General features: G+C 31.7%; 3 protein-coding genes across 4 annotated transcripts; all 3 read right to left on the bottom strand.

The window, feature by feature from the left end:
• Positions 71–4903, bottom strand: LOC18612379. The gene is made up of 11 exons (XM_018119137.1): positions 4596–4903; positions 4030–4278; positions 3361–3570; positions 2783–2863; positions 2603–2689; positions 2424–2519; positions 2209–2262; positions 1101–2095; positions 848–896; positions 681–720; positions 71–387 (listed from the first exon to the last, which is right to left on the bottom strand). The coding sequence occupies exons 2-11, from the start codon at positions 4270–4272 to the stop codon at positions 236–238; spliced, it is 2007 nt and encodes a 668-aa protein (XP_017974626.1). The 5' UTR covers positions 4273–4278; positions 4596–4903; the 3' UTR covers positions 71–235.
• LOC108661683 (mitochondrial pyruvate carrier 3-like) lies at positions 5542–7092 on the bottom strand. Its single transcript, XM_018119338.1, has 5 exons — positions 6714–7092; positions 6125–6226; positions 5965–6017; positions 5803–5876; positions 5542–5719 (listed from the first exon to the last, which is right to left on the bottom strand). Exons 1-5 carry the CDS (start codon positions 6766–6768, stop codon positions 5677–5679), a joined length of 327 nt encoding a protein of 108 aa, XP_017974827.1. The 5' UTR covers positions 6769–7092; the 3' UTR covers positions 5542–5676.
• LOC18612378 (probable lipid-A-disaccharide synthase, mitochondrial) lies at positions 13944–18185 on the bottom strand. Of its 2 annotated transcripts, none has more exons than XM_018119179.1 (8): positions 17861–18185; positions 17306–17405; positions 17108–17213; positions 16784–17007; positions 16467–16545; positions 15681–15919; positions 14534–14760; positions 13944–14345 (listed from the first exon to the last, which is right to left on the bottom strand). In XM_018119179.1, exons 1-8 carry the CDS (start codon positions 18094–18096, stop codon positions 14159–14161), a joined length of 1398 nt encoding a protein of 465 aa, XP_017974668.1. In that variant the 5' UTR covers positions 18097–18185; the 3' UTR covers positions 13944–14158. The 2 variants fall into 2 exon arrangements, with proteins under 2 accessions (XP_017974668.1, XP_007049211.2); XM_007049149.2 differs by having other exon boundaries at positions 14125–14345; positions 16784–16857.

Below are 22242 nucleotides of genomic sequence, written 5' to 3'. Positions count from 1 at the left end.
AGGCATGTAGTCAAAACAAAAAGGTTACCAAGGAAAAATAAAATGTAAAATGAAAATAAATACACACCACTTACTTGTAAGTTTTGGGAGCTCAAATTTCCAAACCAAATTACTTCTTTACCATTTTTTCCTCAAATCATTACAACATGAAGTACACAACACAATTTAATGTTTATGCATTTTCTTCACCATTGTCTTTCACCATATTTTCACACATATTTACGCGTAGCTGAAACTAGTAAGCATTACATGTTTCAAGGGAGGACTTGGCAAGCCATAATAGACCAGGATCATTCCGCTTTAAAACTAGGTAAGTTTCTGCCTTTCCAATTTCATCCAAGATAACATCTTCAGTAAAACCAATCAAGAGAAGAATTTCCATGGCAGCTGCAAGAACAAAAGCGACAAGAATTAGAGTTATATATGAAACCTATTTTATGTTATTTACTTAGTTGGTGTTAACCAATTCAATTGGTGTCTCACTTGGGGATTAAAAAAAAGAGCTAAAAAACCAAATTCTAAAGTTCTTCTATTAAAGCATCATTTAATTTGCCTTTCGAAAAAAAAAAAGCATCATTTTATTTTACTTCTATTTTGTGATAAAACTCTAGGTACCAAAACCTTGTTAAACATATAAAAGAATTGTTTAAAGGGGGAAAAAAGAATAAGAAGAAACAAACCTTTGTAATTTGCAATGTTTCTTTGGATTATAGGATTGGCCTGCAATGTACTCTCATTAGTAACTCGGGCAAGGATTAAATAAAACAAGGATTTTATTATATAAAAGAGTTATAATGGATTAACCCCATGGAAATAAAGCAAAACCTTAAAGCAACAATGATTCTACCCTTCGAAGTCTTCTAAATTTCATCTCATCTGGGTGTTCAATCACATTCCTGCCAACAAAAGAAAACAATTCCAGCTTTTATCAGTAATTTAGTTCACAAAATCAAGAGGAAAAAATGCTAGAAAGAATAAGTAAGAACCAAAGCATTTATCAGGCCTTGCAAGAGGCAGGCTTAGATGCACAGAACCAATGTTTCATTGTGCATTAAGGAAAAGGAAAGTAGAATCAAAGGACAGTCAAGCAAGTGGCATACCCAATTATCTTAAATAGAGTTTGCAGGACGATAGTTGCCTCGCTGGGATTAACTTCAGCTCGCAACATATCAATGGCCTTTTGCAGACGACTGCAAACACCAGTAACAGAGTCTTGGATTCTTTGTAATTCTTGATCATCTGGATCAGGCTCATCCATTTTCAGATCGGATATTCCCTGTTGTGGCACCAACTTATCATCTGGATCAGGCTCTGCTTGTGCTGTTTCATTTGCTTTAGATTCATCAGGATCAGGCTGTTTATGAGCTTGGCTGAAATGGGCTCGATCTTCCATGGTTTCAGTTGTTACATAATGACCCTTATCATGTCTCGCCATGTTTGCACATCCCAAATTATTCCATTGTGCTTCTCCATCATCAGGATCTGGTTCACCTATAGTATCACGTGTCTGAATCTTAGTGTCCAGAATCTCCATCACTGCAGGTTCAACTACATTTCCAAAACTTGAAGAAACTCCAGAGTCATCAGGATCAGGCTCTTCACTTGAACTCATGGCTGCTGATTTCCCAAGAGTCTTCTGAGAATTGTTTTTGGTAAATTCAGAATGTGGTTTCAGTTGCAAAGTTTCACCATGTTGCAAATCATCTGGATCAGGTTCAAACTTGTTTTGCTGGCTAGAATGGTCATCAGGATCTGGTTCATGAGCAAGTTTCCCCTGAGCCCTAATTAGACCTTCAATGTCTACATTTTCATTTCTGTCGGGCACAATTGACCCAGAATCATCAGGGTCAGGCTCATCATGTGTTTCAGATGCTTCAACATTGTTGGCCGAAGCATCTACCAGACGGTGATAAGCAGCAGCTACAGAAGAGGAACGGGCATTTTCCAACAAAGTTGACATATTTCCACCAATCTTATGAAAACTTCTTCCATCTTCAACATAAACATTTTCTTCATGATTCTCTAAATGTCTTATTCCACTTAAGGTGTGGCCCCTAGATTTGGTCCAATCTAAGCTAGCAGCTTCTTCATTCAGCTGTCAAAAAATAATATTAAATCAAGACAATGCTTTTTATATTGAACCAAAAATATTTGACAATGGAGCACTATTTCCTACACATAAAAGTGTGCACAGAAAGGTAGTTTTACCTGTTTATCAAGGGCATAGAAATTTGAATCATGTTCAGAGAATACCATATGAGCCTGAAATAGACACAAGCACAGTTCTCAGTTAATTGTTTGCTAATTTTTCCCTCCCCACCTCCTCCCCCTCTTCTCCCTCCCTCTATTTTTGGAATTATAATAGCATAATCATTAGTAACATCAGAGAACTGATAACTGAAATTAGTTAAAAAAATGCTTACAAGTTCATGTAGAAGAGTTTTTTTGATGCTCTCGTATTTCCTGAATCCCTTGAGGTCATCGGTTCGAAGACGCAGAGATATCTCCTCTCCATGATTCTGAAAAAGCAAATAAGGATCAACAATAGAGATAAAGAAAGGCAAGTAGAAGAGTTATAAGATTTTCATATTCTAGTTCTTACCTTGTTAAAACCTAGAATGCATTTAGGACTCACACCAACATAACCAACTGGAGCCATCTCAGTCATTATTCCAACACGCCATCGATGCTTTACAGAAGGGCAATCACAAAATAGTTTAGCAGAGATTACAAGAGTCAGTTAAGCAATCAGTAGTACGGATAAATATGGATCCCAGGGTACCTTGTTCATGATAGAGACAATTCCAGGGTCCGAAGCAAGCATATGCATCTTTTTTAATGCCTCAGAAGATGGAGGGTGTAACTGGTAACAAACAGTAATCAGGATATCAGAATAAGGAATAACCAAAATATTAGAATAATGAATAATAAGTTCCAAAATGGTTATTTGTTATTTCCTTAAATTCAAATTCTTACAAATAGCACATAAAGATGAAATAATCTAAGATGCCTGATGCATTTTATATATACCTCTTCATGCATAAAATCAGAAATGTAGAGCCAAAAATCACTTCTTCCTCGAACAGTGACTACCTTTTTTACAGCACTGCTGTCTGTGACACAAACCTTATACCGTATTACCCATAGTTTATTCAACCCTTGAAATTTACCAATAGTTTTTGTGCTACCAACACCCCTTCTCTCCTCATAGCCCCTCAACTTTAACATATGTGCATTTTTGTGTAAACTATAAATTATGAATATATTTAACTAGATGAACTGATAAACAAAGATTGCATCAATGCATTTGTCCAATTTCCTCAGATACATATGGTCAACCATAATGAAGTGAGTACGAACCTCTAATCCGGGAATTTGAAGTGTGCGAAAATTGCAAAAGATATAAGGTCCTTGAGGAAGTCTCAGTGAAGCACGAGGTCCATCTGACATTCGCAGCCTCAGTCTTCTTTCCTCTTCATTGAATCCAGCTATCCTCAGGTCCACCTTTGAATTCTGTATAACTTGGTCAACTTCATCCTCAGGTACCCCCATCATCCTGACAGATTTTCCCTGAAATTATAAGAAAAAAAGTATAAATTAGCATAGAATTTGTAAGAAAGTGTGAAAACTCAGTTAGACAAGTCCATATCATCACTGCTTTTTAATTACTTTCATCTCTTCAACCATAATCATTGGAGTCACTCCTTTAAAAAAATTTCAAGCTAAGACAATTACGGACATCCTTGTTTTACGTATGACTAAAAAGCAATAACAAAACCACACAAATAAGTTGCACTTGAACTGAAAAGTAAAAAGACATTCTTGGGCTTCAAAAACACATAAAACCAGTTTCAGCTGAATAAAATGTGGCATCTATACTTCGTTTCCTACATCATAGAGACCAGAGTATTAGCAAACACATCAATTGGCTTTCATTGCAGTGACATCCATAGTGCGAGGACCTCATTCTATTAGCACCAAACAGTAAACGTAGTCATGAATATAAACTATGCAAGAAACAGTAAGTACCTTGACAATTGAAGCTTCTTGCAAACTCAAGCATGAGTGCTCATCCGAGAAAGGGTGCAGCATTCTCGAGCCTTTGCCCGAAAATAAAGGAAGAATGAGCCGCATAGTATCTGCCTTAACATCAGTCAACTTCTGCAGTTCATTTCCAAGCTCCTTGAGATACGCACCAGAATTCATTTCCACCACATACTTGTTGCCTCGCCATAAAACTGTCACATTCACCATATTTTCTTGCTCTTCCATTTTGTACTATAACGACAAACAAAAAAAAAAAGAAAAAAAAGAACAACTTTTAATCACTCTTTAAAGCAAAAAACCATTCATAGACATAATCTTTTCTATTCCCAAGCAAATAGTTGACTTAAAATTCGAATCCTTTTACATAAAGGACGTAAAGTGAACAACCAAACTTGAGTATTCAGATTTCTATTTACATTAAAAACACAAAATTTATTGCGGAATTCAACAAATTCTTACCTGCAAATTAAACTTTAATATCAACAATTAAGGACGATTAAGGACAATTAACGAGACCCAGACTGAGAACTTTGAAAGATTTTATTTACCTGAGGAGTTGCTGGGAATTTTCTCTTTCTGAGAAGGGAATATTCTTCTTGAAATTTGCTTAGCAAAAATAAAATATCAGCGAAATTTTGCAATCGCCGGAGTTTCGGTTTACTTATATAGGCACGGGGGCGTAGAATAAGAGGCGGTATACTTTAGCTATTTTATTACGTGTATGCTAAAATGCACGGTTGTGCTCGGTGCTTGACAGTTTGTTACGCATTTGCTGGCGTATGGGCGCAGGATGGCCACTGGGAGGAATCTACTAGAAGCAGAAATGTGTTTGGGAACAGGAGTAAGTGGATCCTCTGTTCAGGATCGGATATCTATTCCGGCATGGCTGTAAAACGAAATTTTAATATTTCTAGGAGAGGAAAATTGTAATTTCTTTTTTTTTTTGAAAAAAGAAGTTTTGATTTGAAATTTACACATAATAGTGAGGAGAGCCACGTTGCGGATTGCCTTTCTTTAAAAAAAATTATTAAATTAATATAATCATTAATAGCGGGTCAAAATAAAATTAAAAATATAAATTAAAATGTAAAGTAAGTATAAAAAAGGCAAAAAATTAATAGAATTATATAAAAGCTAAACTTTTGATCTAATGATTATTGCCACTATGTTGAAGAGTGGAGAATCAATAATCCATGGAAGCATTGTTAGATTTTCTTATAAAAATCAAAACATGAATTTATATTAATTATTTTTTATATTTTATTAAAATCAAAGTAAAATATATGAAATGATAATATTATGGTTTATAATATGATCTAATAGTGGGTTAAACTTCAATATTATATATGGATTTAAAAATATAAACTTGTGTAAAAAGTCCTAAATCTTATAATGAATAGAATTGAGTTCTCTCATCTATAACCGCATAAAAATTCAATCCATTAGAAAATTATATAAAAAAAATATTAACTATTAATCTGATTAATATTATTTTCAATATTAACTTATGAATTGTATTCTAAATTCTTATTATAATACATCCCAAATTCATATAAATTTACTTATGCATGGAGGCTTAGGAGAAGGCCTCTAAAATACAAGTGCAGGACTCTGATCTAATGATTCTCTTCAATATTCTTTTGCAACAGTAGATGCGTTGGTGAATTCATGCCTGCACATTTTACAATAATCCGGTCATAACTCATGACTCAGCTTTCTTACTCATAGATACATAGAATGTTAAGTGCAACTTACTGAATTTTACGTGAAAGTTGGTAAGAAGCAGTCGCAAACATGGCAAAACTAACACCGAGAAGGTTCCAATTCTTCTGCAGTTCTCTCAACATGGTTTGTAATTAGGGAAATTTGCCAAAGTTTCATCAAGATATAGACTTTGCAATGAGCATATACACATACCGGTGTAATGACAGTGCTGTACTTCGCCCAGATAAGTCCACTGCAAGCTAGAGCTGAAAAACCCCACACAAAATGGGGAATGAAACAATTGCTACTGAAATTAACATTCTCCTTAGGCTACTATATGACAGAAAAAAAAACCAAGCGAATAGTGAGAGACCTGCTTGCTGAGGGTAAGAGACCGTTTCAGCTGGCTTTGTTGAAATGTCAACAACATTAGCAATGTTTAAAGCCCATTTGAAAGTTGGTGCCCAGAAATGAACTGCATTTGTGTTTTAGGAAAAATGAGAATTGCAGTATATATGTAATCAAATTGTAAATGACTTTTTTCTTTACCAAATATTGGAAATGGTTTTGGATTATACTTAATTGTCAAAAGTCAAACAACTTTGATCTCAATACATTCATATCCCAAATTTATTTCTATAGCATTTTATGATAACCGGATAGAAAGATTGTGCCTTAGATATGGAGGAGACTGTCTGTGTAATCTATCTAGCATGCAGAAAATCTTTATTTTAACTGAAATATATAGTTGAAATTTCAAATTTGTTTTGCAGGAAATGCTAAAGATATATCCAACAAATTCAGAAAAGAGATAATCACATCTTCAAAGAGGAAGCATCAATTAATGGGTCACTGAATCAAAACTGAAATATTCAAGCAAATTATTACTAAAAGTTTACTACTCAACAGTTCTAATATAACTAAGAAAAGGGTGGGTTTAGAGAGAAACGAAGGAAACAAACTCGTTTTTGGCCCTGCAGGGTGGTTGTAGAACGCCTGAAACTTGGAGAAAGCCATGAAACCTTTCTGTGTGATATGGAAAGAACGAAGAGCGAGCCGGTCGAGCTAAGATCTGATTATCTGCCTCACAGTTTATGTGTTTAACAATTGACTTATTGACATATATATCTCTATTGATCTTAAGCGGAAATTAAGAGGCAAATTCGTGTACAGAAGATGATGATGATATAAGCCTACAGACCAAATCAAAGAAGAGGAAGATTGACTGGAGAAGAAAAGAAACAACTAATTTCTATATTGTTCTTGAGTGGACACTTGCATTGGATATTGTTTTAAATGATCAAACAAGTTAAAAAATTCGATAATTAACTCATATAGGGAATTTTTGGTTTAGCTGTCTAACCAAGGAGAAATAGTTTTTAAACAAGTGGATTATCATTCAATAAATTTAAGCTTAGACATGTAGACTTTTAACTTTCAAGTGTTGACATCTCAACCTAACCTTCCTTATTCATCGGCCGACGACTTTCAACGAATCTTCATCTTCTTGGCCGTATTTCTTATGGCTCACTAGAAATTTTGAGCCGATTATATAGCACCAAAATCGTTCCTAAATAATAATTAATATATAAAAAAATGTAATAAAATGATAATATATTTAACGTTATTTGTTGGGTTTTGAATTTGAAGTAAAGTGTTAATTCAAAAAGTTTCATGAAATTAAAAAAAAAAACTAATTATAACAAATCTAAATGTAAAGAAGTGCTATGATCACTCGTCACTTGAAAAACAAAGCCTGAAAGTGGATCTGGGCCTATCAAAAAAGAATGGTTACCGGCACTTAGTGTGTATATATATTTGTTTTATTTCGAATAAAAAATTAAGGAAAGGAAAAGAAAAGAAAACCAAACCATGGGGTTTTGAGATTACTAAAGATACTACTTAGTGAGCATACTCTAAAAAAACCACATAAATCACATTTCCAAGATGTGTATTAGGTCCAGTCAAAATTTTATTCCCAAATCTCCGATTCAAAGGAAAAGTATAAGGAGATGCAAATCACAAAAATAAGTTTTTATTACCAGTAGAATAATATATTACTATGATGGTACCCGTAATTACATTAAGAAAAAAATCACAAAAAATATAGATTATGTTAGAGTGGATTTCAATTTGATATCTTCAAAAGAGTTTGTAAGGAAAGTTATATTATATGAATTCAAATCCTTTGTCCCCAATCCGTAACCCATTCTATGCCTTTTCTTTGGCAAAGTGACATGTGTCTATCTTTTTAATTACTAATCAACACATGTTTGGACTTAATCTTTTTATCTCTTATTTCCTCTTTTCTTCCTCTATCAGTATATGGTTCATAAATGGTGATTTTTTGCTTGTTTGTTCCGGCAAGAAAAACATGAACTTGTCTTTTCCTATCTTCATCGATGCACAATAAGATTTTCTTTTGTTGTGAGAAAAACAACAGAAATCCAAATTCCGCTCTCAGGATAACAAAAGAAGGGATCGGATTTTATTGTGAGACTAATAAAAAAAGGAACACAAAGAAAAGGCAAAAGCCAAATTTTGCTCTCAAGCGTAACGATCCCTTTCTCTTTCCACTTTCTCTTCTATTCTACTGCTTATAAATCCTAAATAAATAAATTCCTTCTTCAGTTTTATTATCAGTTCATGAATCTCAAATTGGGTAATCGTAAGGGAGATTAGTAGGGAGGGATGATGATATAATTGCCTACTACTGTCGGTTTAATTCGCACATCCAGTTGATACCAAATTGTATCTTTTATCGCAATATCAACTAGTAAAATTTTGGCAAAAAGGCATTGTCTGCTTACTGATATGGAAGAACAATCGTTTTGTGAGAGAAAAGAGGAAATGTGAGATAAGAAAAAAAATAAAAAGTTAAAATCCAAACATGTATTAATTAGTAATTAAAAAAATAGACATGTGTCACTTTGTCAAAGAAAGGGCACAGAATGCGGCACGGATTGGGGTAGAGGATTTGGATACATATTGTATTAGTTAACTGCGTGAATGTATAGTTTTTGTTGATAGAGAAAAAGATAAATTGATATTAATTAAAAATAGTTATTTACTTTGATTTCAATTATTAAAAATTGCACCGAAATATATGGTTTTAAAACAATACTCAACAAAAAAAGATAATAATCTTGTTAAACATCCAGTAACTTTTTTCCATTAAAAATATATTATTAAAAAAAATTAATAACATTTGCAATTTGGAGGTTTCTATTTTTGTTAGATTATGTATATCAACTTTCTAGATGCAGTACTTATACTTAGCCAAATTTTAAGGAAATATAAACTGTTACAGAACTGTCAGATATATAGTTCTTGTTGGTAGAGGAAGAGATAAACTAGTATTAATCGAAGATAGTTATTTACTCTGACTTTAATTACCGGAAACCTGCACCTATAGATATGATTATAAAACAATACTTATTTAAAGAAAATAATAATCCTATCAAAGATTACTAGATGTAAAACAAAATATGGGTTCTTTTCAAAAACACCCTTCATAAACAAAGTATTTTTGAAAATAACTATTTTTATAATTTTAACTATTTTTAGTCAAGAGAAATTAACTTTGGATAAAATTACCCTTAATGAAACCGACCAATATGTTTAGGTTCACCTCTCAAATCAACATATATCTTTTGAGCTTTCCTCGCCATATTATTTATCTCTAAAATATTCATTGCCAGAAAGAAAAACCTTTAAACATTTTGAACATTTTAGAATAGTTTTTGATACATGAAGAAAAACCTTTGAGCTTTTTGAGCATTTTAAGTATTTTAGAGTGATTTTTGATTTATGAAGAAAAACCTTTAAGCATTTTGAGTATTTTTCGTCAAGTAGGCATATTCGTCGATTATACTATTAAATGGAATATGGTGTGTTGTTTAAAGTTGTTGATTTTGTTAAATAAAATTCAGTTGTTTTGGTGGTTTTTAAGCATTGCGTAATCGGTTTTTGGTCATTGCGTTACTAGTTAGTAAGGCATTGTGTGACTGGTTAGTAAGGTATTGCATGACTAGTTTTTAGGCATTGTATAACTTAAGCATTGCCTAAAAATCAGCCATGCAATGCTTACAACCTAATCATGCAATATCTAAAAACTAGTTACACAATGTTTAAAAACTAAAGACGCAATGATTAAGTCTCGCAATGCCTAAAAATCAGTCTTACAATACATAAAAACTAGTAACATAATGTCTAAAAATCAATAATGCAATACCTAATAACTAATTGATTTGCTTGCTTGCAACCAGATTTAAGTTGCCAAAGTAATATAGTGTTTTAATTTACAAATATGTCTAATCAATCTCAATCTCTCAACTTTGGGGTTCTATGAATATAAATTTAAATTAATAAACCCAAGAACCTAAAATACATATTTTGATATCATTTTTGCTCTTTGAGATAGCAAGAAAGAGTTGGATGGTGAGATAGACAGTATTTGATAAAAGAGAGAAATCGAGATTTAGTTTTGAAATTTTTGTCTGGATGTCGAGATAGAGAAAACCAAAACCATTTTAGTTTGTCTGAAATTGTTTAAAAGGTATTGTTGTCAAGTTATACTAAAAATTGTCTAAACATAGTTAAAATTATAATGAATGATATTTTTGAATTGGGGTTATGAGGAAAATTATCTCTCACAATTTTCTCATAAAATATTAAGAAATGAGAAAGTATATAACCTGTACTATTGACAAATTAAGAGAATATAGAGCAACAGTATAATGTAAAGATCCCATCAATAGAAAATAATTACTAATTTTTAATAGTATCTGTGTTTTTATATATAAAATGAATGATTAAAGGTTGTCAAATTCAGTTGATTTGTTTATTCAATGATGATTGAGTGCTATATATATTGAGAAATGAGTAAACCTTCTTGACTTTTTTATTTTGTTCAATGAATTGGATGGATATTTATTGAAATTTAAACATTCATGTATAAAGAGATATCTAAATATTATGGATTTTAAGTTCATGCAGAATAAAAGGATATAGACAAAAAATAATATTTAATTGCAATTGATAAATATTCAATAAATCTATCCTCTAAGCATTAAAAGTTAGAAATTATTGTCTTCAAGTATTTTTTATTAAAATAAATTAAAAAAAACCTTCAAATGTCAAAAACGACATAGTTTTGACATAAGGTATACAAAAAAAATTAATTCAATTGAGAATGATAAGTGTCAACCAATTGACCCAATCAGTTATCCTACTTAAAACAGTACTTATCTAAAGAAACAATAATTCTATCAAAGATTGCTCAATTTATAATAAAATATTAAAAAATAAAAGAGTATATAATCTATACTATTGACAAATTAAGATAAACAGTTGTAAAATATAGAGCAACAGTATAATATAAAGATCTTATCAATATAAAATAGTTACTAATTTCTAGTTGTATTTGTTTTTTAAATATAAAATGAATGGCTAAAGGTTGTCAAATTTAGTTAATTTGTTTATTCAATGATAATTGTGTGTTATGTATATTGAGAAATGAATTAACCTTCTTAACTTTTTTATTTTGTTCAATAAATTGGATGAATATTTATTGAAATTTAAACATTCATGTATAAAAAATATGTCTAGATACTATGGATTCAAGTTCATGCAGAATCAGAGGATATAGATAAAAAATAATATTAAATTGCAATTAGTAAATATTAAATGAATTTATCCTCTAAGTATCAAAAGTTAGAAATTATTATTTTCAAGTTTTTTTACTAAAATAAATAAAAGTAAAAAAAACCCCTTCAAATGTAAAAATTAAGGTAGTTTTGACATAAGCTGTATAAAAAAAAATTAATTCAATTAAGAATGACAGTGGTCAACCAATTGACCCAATCTGTTATCCTACTTTTATATATATTATAGATATTATTTACAATTAATTATGGTTGAATATTTAATATTATGGTTGGATTTTTAATACTAAGTTCAAAAAATTTTCGTTATTTTTTTGTATTTTTTAATATGTGCTTGCAGAAATTAAATTTGCCTAATTATTGGTTAGAAAATTTGGACTGACATTATATAATATTTGCACCCTGTTTACACATCATTAATTAATTGTTGAAATATTATATAATTTCGGTCCAAATTTTCTAACCAATAATTAGGTAAATTTAATTTCTGCAAGCCCATATTAAAAAAAAATACAAAGCAACAAAAAAAAGAATAAACATTTTTTGGACCTAGTATTAAATATTCAACCATAATTAATTGTAAATAATATAATATATTATTCTACTTGTAATAACCAATTAAAAAGGACTTAATATTTTTGTGATTTGCATCTCTTTATACTTTTCCTTTGAATCCGAGATTTGGAAGTAAAATTATTGATTGGACCTAATACACATCTTGTAAATGTGATTTATGTCGTTTTTTAAGAATATGTTCACTAAGTAGTATCTTGAACCATGCACACTCGCAATGTTAAATCCTTTTGAAAAATAAATCAGTAACAATAATTTTTTTATGCATATTTAAATGAGAAATTTGAGTGATATGTCGAGTGTAAAGTGTTCATAAGTTAAAATTTCTCTCGTGTCTTATTCAACTTAAACATTTCAAAATTAAACGCAAACATGTCTATAAATTTAATTTTTTATTTAAAAATATATTTTAAAAATAATTAATATAAAATTGGAACCAAATCTATTGGTGCTTGGACTTAATGTCCAATCCTAAATGAAGAAGTGTAGTATAAATGTTATGCTAGTTATATATATATATATATATGTGTATATGTGTATATATATATATATATATATATATATATATATCAGTAAATTGGATTCCAGTGATATGAGAGCATCTTGGATTCATCTGAAACTTACATCGTTTGAGTAAATAAGTGGACAATTTTATTTTTATTTTTAAATGATTAACAACTCCATTAACCAATAGCTTCAGAAGAAAACCAAGTTCACATGCTGCTGAAATCCTTATACATGAGAACAGGACACAAAAACGTGATCAAAATAGAACTCAGCGGTACAGTTTATGATAGATGAATAAGAAACCAAACAGCATGAAAACAGGAATGCAAATGTAGAAACTCTTCCAAACGATAGAAAACCAAAAACAAGAAGGAATGGAACACTGGTAAACTAAGGGTGCCAACCGAAGATCTTAGAACCATGGGAGCTTCAAAAGCTTGGAAGATATTAATGAGTTCTGCAGCAGCATGCATGAAGTTAATGTCCAACTACAATCATCTCGGACGATACCTTCATGTCGTTGACAACCTTGAAAGTATCATCGAAATCGTCATCATCTTCCAAATTATCGCCGCACCGTTGGCTGTCGTCAGGATGTGCGCGAGCACATTCTTCAGCACTATTATCAGCTTTGCCAGCTTTAACCAAGAAGGAGCAGACCAAAAGCGTCATGAAGCAGAAAACAATCATTCCTCTGGATATGGCCATTGTTTCTCTGAATGCTCAAAAAGAGTAATTAATTCTCTCTGAATTTGTACTGTTGATGGATTGTGGGGAATACAGAGTGTTCTTCTGTTTCTTTTGCGTTTGCTTATGAATGGGAATGCAACAGTGGAGATTTAAAGGAAGCTTTAGTTTACTATTATAAGGAATAATATGAATTTGTGGCCTTGGTGATACTGTTCGAGTGAAGTTGAGCTGGTCTTAAGGTAGACTGAGCAAATTTTAAGCTTACAGTTCCAAGCATCGTAACAAGTTAACACTTGGATTAATGCTGTTGCTTCCCCATTGCAATACCCGCAAAAATAGATCTACCTATCTCATCGCCCAAAATGTGTAGGAAATTTTTAAAGAGATTTATTAAGTCTTGCAAGTTATAATGCAGAGTGCAGAAACCGAGTTTGAGCCAATTTCACAACAGGAATCTAGTACCAGTGGATTAGACTAGTACAACATTAGAATCAAGTTGGAGAATTTGTGCATGTTTTCTTTTGATATGTGAGAAACAGGAGATCTGATACATGATGATGTGCCCAACTCTAAACTTTAAGCCAGGGGGCAAAACGATTTTGTAACCAAAATGAATTTATAATAATGTATTGAATCATTTAGTTGAATTATACCTTGACCTCCCTAATTGACTCTTGGTTCAATTTTCCAATGACTTAAATAAACTTTAGAAAGATGTATTTTTAATTGCTCATACAATGCAATATAAACACAAACTTAGAAAAACATTCAGTTCTAGTATAGCATTGCGTATGGCCTAAATTTGCCATAATGATATTTACTTCACTAATCCACTGTATGGTAAAGTTTCAGCCACAGCAAAACACCAAGACAAACAAATTGTGCAGTTGGATGATGCAAGTTCATTCATTCTCATTACAATTTCAAACAATTAGCAATATTTGAACATATGACCTTTGTTGTGCTAGCTGTCATCTCTGCGCATAGCTAAGTATGGTGGATGCTGCAATCATACTTGGAGTATAAATGGGAGGTCTCCACCTCATTCCCTGCTGTTGCAAGTTATTTACGGTTCTGTTTGAAGGGCATATAAGTTCCATGACCTTCTCAGCAGCCACAACTTGTTGCTGTTGGAGTACTGTATTGTTCATTAATTCCCTGCAAAGAGTCAAATCTTCAAGTCAAGTTCACCAAGTTAATAATCATGACACTGCATTTTATTGACACTGTAAATATCAAAAGAGGGCATTAATCTCAATACTAAAATAAACACTTTTTAAATTTTGCTCAATTACAAGTTAGAATTTGCAAAGTATAATCCATGTGTGTAGCATAAAAATTCTTACTTGAGCGAGGATGCTAGTTTTGTGGGTGTACATGCTTGAAATAGAGCTTCAGGAATAACAGGTGAATCCAGGAGGATATTGGGAAGTGAGATGTATGGTATCTTTGCTTTGTACCGAATCACCCATTCAGTAAGGAAATGGGCTCGATACGTAACTAAACAAGGTAACCTTGCAAGCTGCAACTCCATAGCAACAGTTCCTGAAGTACATAAGGCAACTCGGCTTGCCTGCAAGGAACTAATAAAGTTACAATATAATAGCTTTCAAGTCCGTGAAATTTAAATTATTTGGGCACAAAAGCTTTCTTTCCAGGATCAAAGTCCAGATGTACCTATTAACTCAATATATCCATATTATCATTAGGTTCAGTAAACAAATAAGGCCATACCACTTCTACTATTACAATTTACATGAGTAACAATTGAAGCTATGGTAGTACAAAATGCCCAAAATTCCAGTAGTAATTGAATAAGTAAATGCTTGAGCCTGGAGGCAATTAGTTTTATTTTTCAATATCTATAGTTGGAGCAGTCTGACAGCTAAAATCCATATAAGGTCCACTCCTAATCAGGAGCTTAAAAGTTAAAACGAAGTTTACCTGCCAAAATATTAATCAATAATACACAATCTGCAATAACTAACATCAAAACTGAATCTTCTTAATAATCTCATTCAAGCCTTATTGATATTTTACAGGGAAATTAACCACCCGAACAGTATCAAAAGATAATCAAAACAACAACATGAATTCCTTTGACCAGTTTTTGCAAGAAAAAAACCACCCACGTTTTGTTGTACTGAATTAACTAAAGATACTGGAAAGCTAAGTTACAAGAAAACATTTCCTGTTTTCCTAAGCATCCACCGCAATTCATAGATCAAACATTATGGAGATACTTTCAGCTCACAATCAACCAAATAAACTATTAAATTATGACAATTTCATTGAAATACAATCTAGAGTTCATGAAAACTATGTGACCAGGTAAAAACATGTTAAATCTTCTATTCAGTTATGTAGTAAACTCATTCCCCATGCAATCCAATATACATTACAACTGAGTACCCTTCAGTCGATGTAGTTGTGAATATCTCACTGAATCACAATCAACGATTGACATATAAAGTGAACTATGGAAGGACTTACATTGAATGCATCATATTTCAGGTGCGGGATTCCTCCTGGAATCAATATAGCAGGCACAGGCCACTTATGGATGGCTCTAGTGATGAAGTTGTCCACTAGCTGATTGGGTGCCACATGGATGACCGTCACCAACTCAGGAAAAGAGTCTTTTAAAAGTTTCATTGTGTTTGAAAAGATGGGAAGCATTCTAGTGACCTCTTGTAATCTGCTTCCAGGTAGCAAGGTAATGACTGTTGCTCCTTTAAAATTCAAGTAATTATGCATTAGACAAATTTTTTTTTCAATATTGAATAACAAAAAACAGACCATAGATAAGTATATATGCTCTGCACACACACACATAAACAGATGCACACAAAAAAGAAATTAATATAAACAAAATCCAATTTCTAATACATTCCAGTCAACTTTTCAGGTTTTCATTGATCCCAGCAGCTTTAAAAGAAGAACTACCACAGAATGATTATAAAACAGTATAACCAGAGAGTGGGACCTTAGGTTAGATTATAGGTGTTGTAAATATCATACTGATAAAGGAAAAAAACGAAAGTGCACATTCTAGAAGTTCAGAGAGAAGGATTCATACTGATAAAAAATATAAAAGAGACAACTTGAACTTAAAGAGTAAATCTCCAATGGAGCAACCTCCATTCTTCAGGTAGTGAATCATTCTCTAATGATAGAGTTCACTATCACCATCAAGGTAGAAATCAAACGTTACACTATATATGAGAAAGAAAAAGCTCCTAAATTTCTATAACTTCATTATGCTCATCTTCATATTACCTGAAGGTATGGCATATGTTTTTCGAAAATCTTCACCATTTCCTGTAATCTTCCACTCATGCAACGCGATTTCCTTTCCCTAAACATAAATATTTCTTCTGTGTTAATGCTTAAATAACCATAAATACACATATGCTTAGGCACAAAAAAAAAAAAAACTCTTATAAAATAAAAACTATTTTGTAGAAAAATTATAGGGATACAAGCTTGAACTCTCAATAAAGTTTAGGAAACTGAACTTACCCACAAGTATAACATTTTATAAGAAGATGAAATGATACCAATACACATCACAACAGTGGAAGATGAAATGATACCATGTTCAGTTCTAAAACATCTTCCAGAATGGGATGACCAACAAAGGTTGCAGCCAGTCCTTTTGATTGACAACCTGCTTCCTCATTCGGAAGTATACACAACACATGATCCACAAATTCAGCTAGGCCTTTCAGTCTTTCTGCACCCCCTTTCCATGCCCAGAATGATGGTGCTACATAATGAAAGTGTACTGGACCATCTAGCCCTTGCTGATTATATCTAGCTGCAAAAAGCATTCCCTATGTTCCGGCCTCATATTATTGCACAGGCAATATGTAAATATGTAAATATTGATCCTAGCTCCAAGAGGTTGGTAATATTACCCCGTAACTGCTTAAGGAGACGGAAAGAGAATCCCTTGGAGTCCACTGTCACAACCACATGAGGGTGGAACATGAATGCAGCCTCCACAGTTTCCTTCAACTTTACCTGACATTTCATCAAATCCCAAAGGTCCATCCATTATTTCATTGCATAGTCTTATAGTAGAGGTTCAATTACATTGGTTTCAAACTACTTACTCTGAAATTATAGAGGTGTGGCAATAACTCCCAGATCCCCATTACCGCAATATTGTCCATGGGAAATAAAGATTTCAAACCTTGCTTGGACATCATGGATCTTATAGATACAGAGGCATTGCTTTAGAATAAACCCCATCAGAATTCAAATTACTTGCATCAAAGTAATTGTTCCAATTTACCTAGTTACTTCATATAAGGACATAATTTTTTTTTTATTTACTCTATTATCTTACTAAAAGCGATACAAAGGATTAAACAATTTAAACACCTTTCGTGAGTCATTCATATGCTCTCTTTCCTTTTAAATTCTTTTATAACTCGTTTCCTTAGAGTACAAAATAGATTAAACCCCATACGTATATTTTTTATCAAGCTAATGCTAAAAGTACAAAGACTCGTGGCCTTGAGCTTCATAATGGCAATCAGAAGTAATTCTCTTCCATTAGCATATGACTTCCGAGTTGTGGTTTAAAGTTCTAGCAGCTGGAGGTTATAAAAAAAACCTATACCAGGAAAAATGTAAAGGCAATAGTAAATAGCTAAAATGCTTACCCGCCTACGCCAGAGAAACGGATAGGAACAGGAGAGAGCTTCTTCAAGGAAGCCATAAGACGTGAACCAATGGTATCTCCACTAACCTCTCCTGCAACAATGAATATTCTTAGCTCCTCTTCTTTGGCCGCTCTGTCTGTTACGAATCTGCTTGAAACCCATAAATATCTCCTCGATGGGCTCTTCAAACAAATGCTACTCTTTATTTTCGTACACCGAATCGCTGCCAACAACATCGCTATCTTCTGTATCAGTACTTTTTTTCTATGATGGAAAGAGTTGCGCAGACATGTCACGGAAGCAGAAGGGTAGCGCAGGCTGCAGCACTGCTCGGCAGTATATTAAAATGTGAACGGACAAACAGCGACATTTGGGCCGACAAGGCTGATGTCTAATTCAAACATGGACTCACGGCCCTGGTCCTGGAGAATTTCAAAACTTAATATAGTAACCATCAAGCAAGGTAAGTCGAAGAATATGACAAATGAGGCCAATTTAAGTTTGGGTTTTGCAAGTCGAGATCGACAGCCCAGCCCATGGAAGTCATGAACAGGGAAAAACCCGATAAAAGCTGAGTAGCTGATTGAATTAAAGTGAAAGAAGTGAAAACTGAGAAGTTGGAATAAATATTTCTAATTAAAAAATGTTGTCATAGCCGTAGTTTCACACAGTACATGGTTAGGCACGCAGTGTCGCCTCTTTCCTTTTCGAGGAGCATTTAATGCATTAGAGATCTTAATTTAGACAGTCATGGTCCCGGTCCCGGTCCCGGTCCCGGTCCTAGCCAGGGCCTTAAATATTTGCAACTACCTCATGTCTCTTTCCAAAGTCTAAACCGTAAACAGAAAAGTTTGCAGATTTCTACTTCTTCTTCTCTTTTCTTGAAGAAGACAACTGACAATTATGCATAACTTCTGGATTGGGTTTTTAACTGAGTGACCAATATGTATGGCTTCTGGATTGGGTTTTTACCCAGTAACCAAATGGTGGGTTGGAACTGAATGGATTAATATTTTATGAAAAATTGATCGAATAGATTGAATTAAGAATATGGATCAAAACAATTAAAATTTTGTTATTTGTATCTTTTGTAAATTGTAATATTTAAATTTATAAATTTTATTCATAATTATTAAATATATAAATAATCTAAACATAAATAAATTAATATAAACCAACATAAACGAAAAAAGACTAACTAAATATACATAAATCATAATATTCAACTAATTAATACATATATATATATATATAATGTTAAGTTTGATTCTTAAATTAATTCGATTTGAAAATTTTTCTTTCGAGAATTAACCAAATAATTGAATTTCATTTAAATCGATCGAATCATTCAATTTGACCTATTTTGACTCATCCCTAGCTTTCAGCTGCCTACCATTAGATATCAACACATACCTGTCACCATTTATATGAAAACCGATTTTTCAGACATCATTTATTTCTACTTTATAGAACTGAAATTTTTAGATAAAAAATTGAATGGATCAATCAAACCAAATTGTTTTACCTGAATTTCATTTAAATTGGTTGGATCATTCAATTCGACCCATTTTTCTTCACCCTTAGTTTTCAGCTGCCTACCATTGGACATCAACACAGCTGTGTCACCATTTATATCCAAACTAGATTTTTAGCTGTCACTTATTTGTACTTTATAAAATTAAAATTTTTGGATCAAAAAACCAAATGGACCAATCAAATTAAATTATTTTATCTAAATTTTATTTAAATCGATCATATCATTCCATTCGACCCATATTTACTTTCCTCTAGTTTTCAGCTACTTACCATTAGACATCAATGGAGCTGTCTCACCATTTATATCCAAAACCGATTTTTAGGTATCACTTTTTTCTACTTTTGAGATAAGGAAACAAAACCATCCCTTCATCTCATTTCCTACTTTTCTTTGCTCTATATTATTAGTAATGGATTCTCAGTTCTCATTTACAACTATATTTCTCACAATATATATATATATTAAAATAGGAAAATGGACGAAAAGGGGAAAGGGGAATTTGCATATTCTTATGACAGAGAAACGAAAACCATTATTTTACTACAAAATCTAATATTTTTTATTTTTTGAATAAATTGTTAAAAATATTTTTTATTATTTAGATGAAGAATTGAAGATCATTGTGTAGAAAATATTTTCCATCATGATTCATCATCAAACTTTTTTCTATTTTCAATAATTTTCTACTATAACATCATAAAAATATTAACATTTATCAATTATTCAAGATATCTAACACATTTTTTTCAGCCTTAAAAATATATAAATAATATTTAACATTTATATTTATTTATTTCTCGTCATATTGTTATTCTAATTAGTTGGTTATGTGAATAAATTATAAATTGTAAATTAAAAGAAATGAGAGATTTTCATGTGTGAAAAACTTATTTTCTATTTTATATAAAAAAATTTCTTTAATTGACCTCAACTTTTTTGTATAATATTAAAGAATGTGATATGTTAATAAAAATAATTATAGTGGTATGATCCCTATAAAGTAATTGAATAAGAATAATTAATGATGATTTGTTAGAAAAAGAATGATAAATAAGGTGATGAAAAAAAAAAACAAAAATAATGATGCTTTATTCTTTTAGTGTTTTGTGAGATCAGTTTCATAAGAAGAGCAGTGCAATATTTTTCAATTGGAATCAATTTCAAGGAAAAAAGAAAATAGATGAAAATGTCTTACGTCATTTTTTTTATAATAAAATATTTTACGTTGATTGATATAATATTTTTTGTTGAGTTGTAAAACATTTTCCATTCTTAAAAAGTTTTCTCTTACAAATTGTGGGAAAATTTTAAAAAATTTTCACAAAAACCTTTCACCATTACCCAAAAAAAATTCATATCTTTTTATTTTTAAATTTTTAAAATTTTGAAAAGTTTCTCCACACATGCGATTGCTATGTTGGTATCTGTCGATGTCCTGTTAACGAAAAAATATCTCAATAATCGAGATAGTATTAATGATTTAATGTCCTACATTAACCATTTTTGCAGGCTTGAAATTAAATATTTCTACCCAAAACTTACTACACCTTTATCATTTAAGCCAACCCAAAATTTGCATTGACCAAATTCATAGCGAAGGTACAACAATTTAATAACAAAAAGAAAAAATCAGGACAACTTAATTAAAAGTTTAAACCGTGAAAAGTTGGGGTCAAATAGTATCGTATCTTCTTACTATTTTTTCGTTGCTCTCCTTTTCTTTGCTTTCAATTAAATATAGTGTCAATGAAGAAAATGACTCATGGTAAAATTACTCCTAAAACACTGTTCCAAAACTTATACAAAATTTTGAGTGGACCTCCTTGTCAAATTAATGTTAGGGTGCCAATCTATATGCAGAGTCATCCAATTGAACTCCAAAAGTTAAAAGGCTAACTTGCCATTTATTTAGATTGTACGGATTTAGACTTTGGCTTAATTATATATATATATATTCTCATATAGAGTAAAATACATTGATTTTTTTAATTTTTGATCATAATTACACACGAATCTATTAATTTTCAAAATAAATATATTGTCCTCAAAAGTGTAAATAGTATTTATGCCTAAATATGAAATGCCTAAAATGCTTTTTTTTTTTTTACTCTTTTCCTTTCTCTCAAGTCTACCGTCGACGCTCCCTTACACTGGCCGACCACTTCGCGATCAGATCTAACCATGGAATGCCATACTAGATTATAATCCTTAAGAGCAGTTTTGTGAATAGAAGCATCAGCTTGTTTAACTTGCAAAATGCAGTCATTATTAGTAAAATTAAATGATATAATTTTGTTTCAATGAGTTTACATACTTAAACTAGATTATAATGAAAAGAGAAAATTATGAAGAATAACTTTTCTTGATAAGGACATTTTAAAAATAACTATCAAAATAAATTTAACTATTTTTAGTCATATTTTGTTATGATTGAACAAAAATACCTTTAAAACTATTTCAAATAAATTAAATCATTCATCACAAGTTCTTCCCATTTGTGCTTCCGATTTCTCTCTCTCACCATCCCACTTTGTCTAATTTCATCGATTTCTCTCTTCGGTGTTTGTCTGCTATGCTCTCGATTTCTCTCTTCCATGCTTTTAGATTTCACTTTCTTGTGCTTTCAAGACACCAAGCAATAGTTTTGATATACTTGTATCACAACCTAATTCTCAAGCCATGACCGACGCAAGGGCCTAATAGGCATAGCCCACCAAACCCAAGCAAACCTTTATTTCTTTAAGATCTATTACTCAATTTCTAATGAATGTTCTTTGAAAATTAGACCGTGAGAACCAAGTATATATATATATATATATATATATATAACATCCCCAAAATAGGG

This window comes from Theobroma cacao, chromosome 1 (genome assembly GCF_000208745.1).
Source record: "Theobroma cacao cultivar B97-61/B2 chromosome 1, Criollo_cocoa_genome_V2, whole genome shotgun sequence".
Lineage (NCBI taxonomy): Eukaryota > Viridiplantae > Streptophyta > Magnoliopsida > Malvales > Malvaceae > Theobroma > Theobroma cacao.
This window is presented reverse-complemented; position numbering and strand designations above follow the sequence as displayed.

Excerpts from the sequence above, each read along its gene's own strand:
- LOC18612379 (XM_018119137.1), bottom strand. The coding sequence starts at position 4,272 with ATGGAAGAGCAAGAAAATATGGTGAATGTGACAGTTTTATGGCGAGGC. Across the intron at positions 2,520-2,602 it reads GCATTCTAGGTTTTAACAAG|AATCATGGAGAGGAGATATC; the intron begins GTAAGAACTAGA and ends TTGCTTTTTCAG. Across the intron at positions 897-1,100 it reads ACTCTATTTAAGATAATTGG|GAATGTGATTGAACACCCAG; the intron begins GTATGCCACTTG and ends TTTTGTTGGCAG.
- LOC108661683 (XM_018119338.1), bottom strand. The coding sequence starts at position 6,768 with ATGGCTTTCTCCAAGTTTCAGGCGTTCTACAACCACCCTGCAGGGCCA. Across the intron at positions 6,227-6,713 it reads CCCTGCAGGGCCAAAAACGA|TTCATTTCTGGGCACCAACT; the intron begins GTTTGTTTCCTT and ends ACACAAATGCAG. Across the intron at positions 5,720-5,802 it reads CAACTTTCACGTAAAATTCA|GCATGAATTCACCAACGCAT; the intron begins GTAAGTTGCACT and ends TAAAATGTGCAG.
- LOC18612378 (XM_018119179.1), bottom strand. The coding sequence starts at position 18,096 with ATGTTGTTGGCAGCGATTCGGTGTACGAAAATAAAGAGTAGCATTTGT. Across the intron at positions 17,008-17,107 it reads TCTCCTTAAGCAGTTACGGG|CTAGATATAATCAGCAAGGG; the intron begins GTAATATTACCA and ends TGCTTTTTGCAG. Across the intron at positions 15,920-16,466 it reads AACATATGCCATACCTTCAG|GAGCAACAGTCATTACCTTG; the intron begins GTAATATGAAGA and ends TGAATTTTAAAG.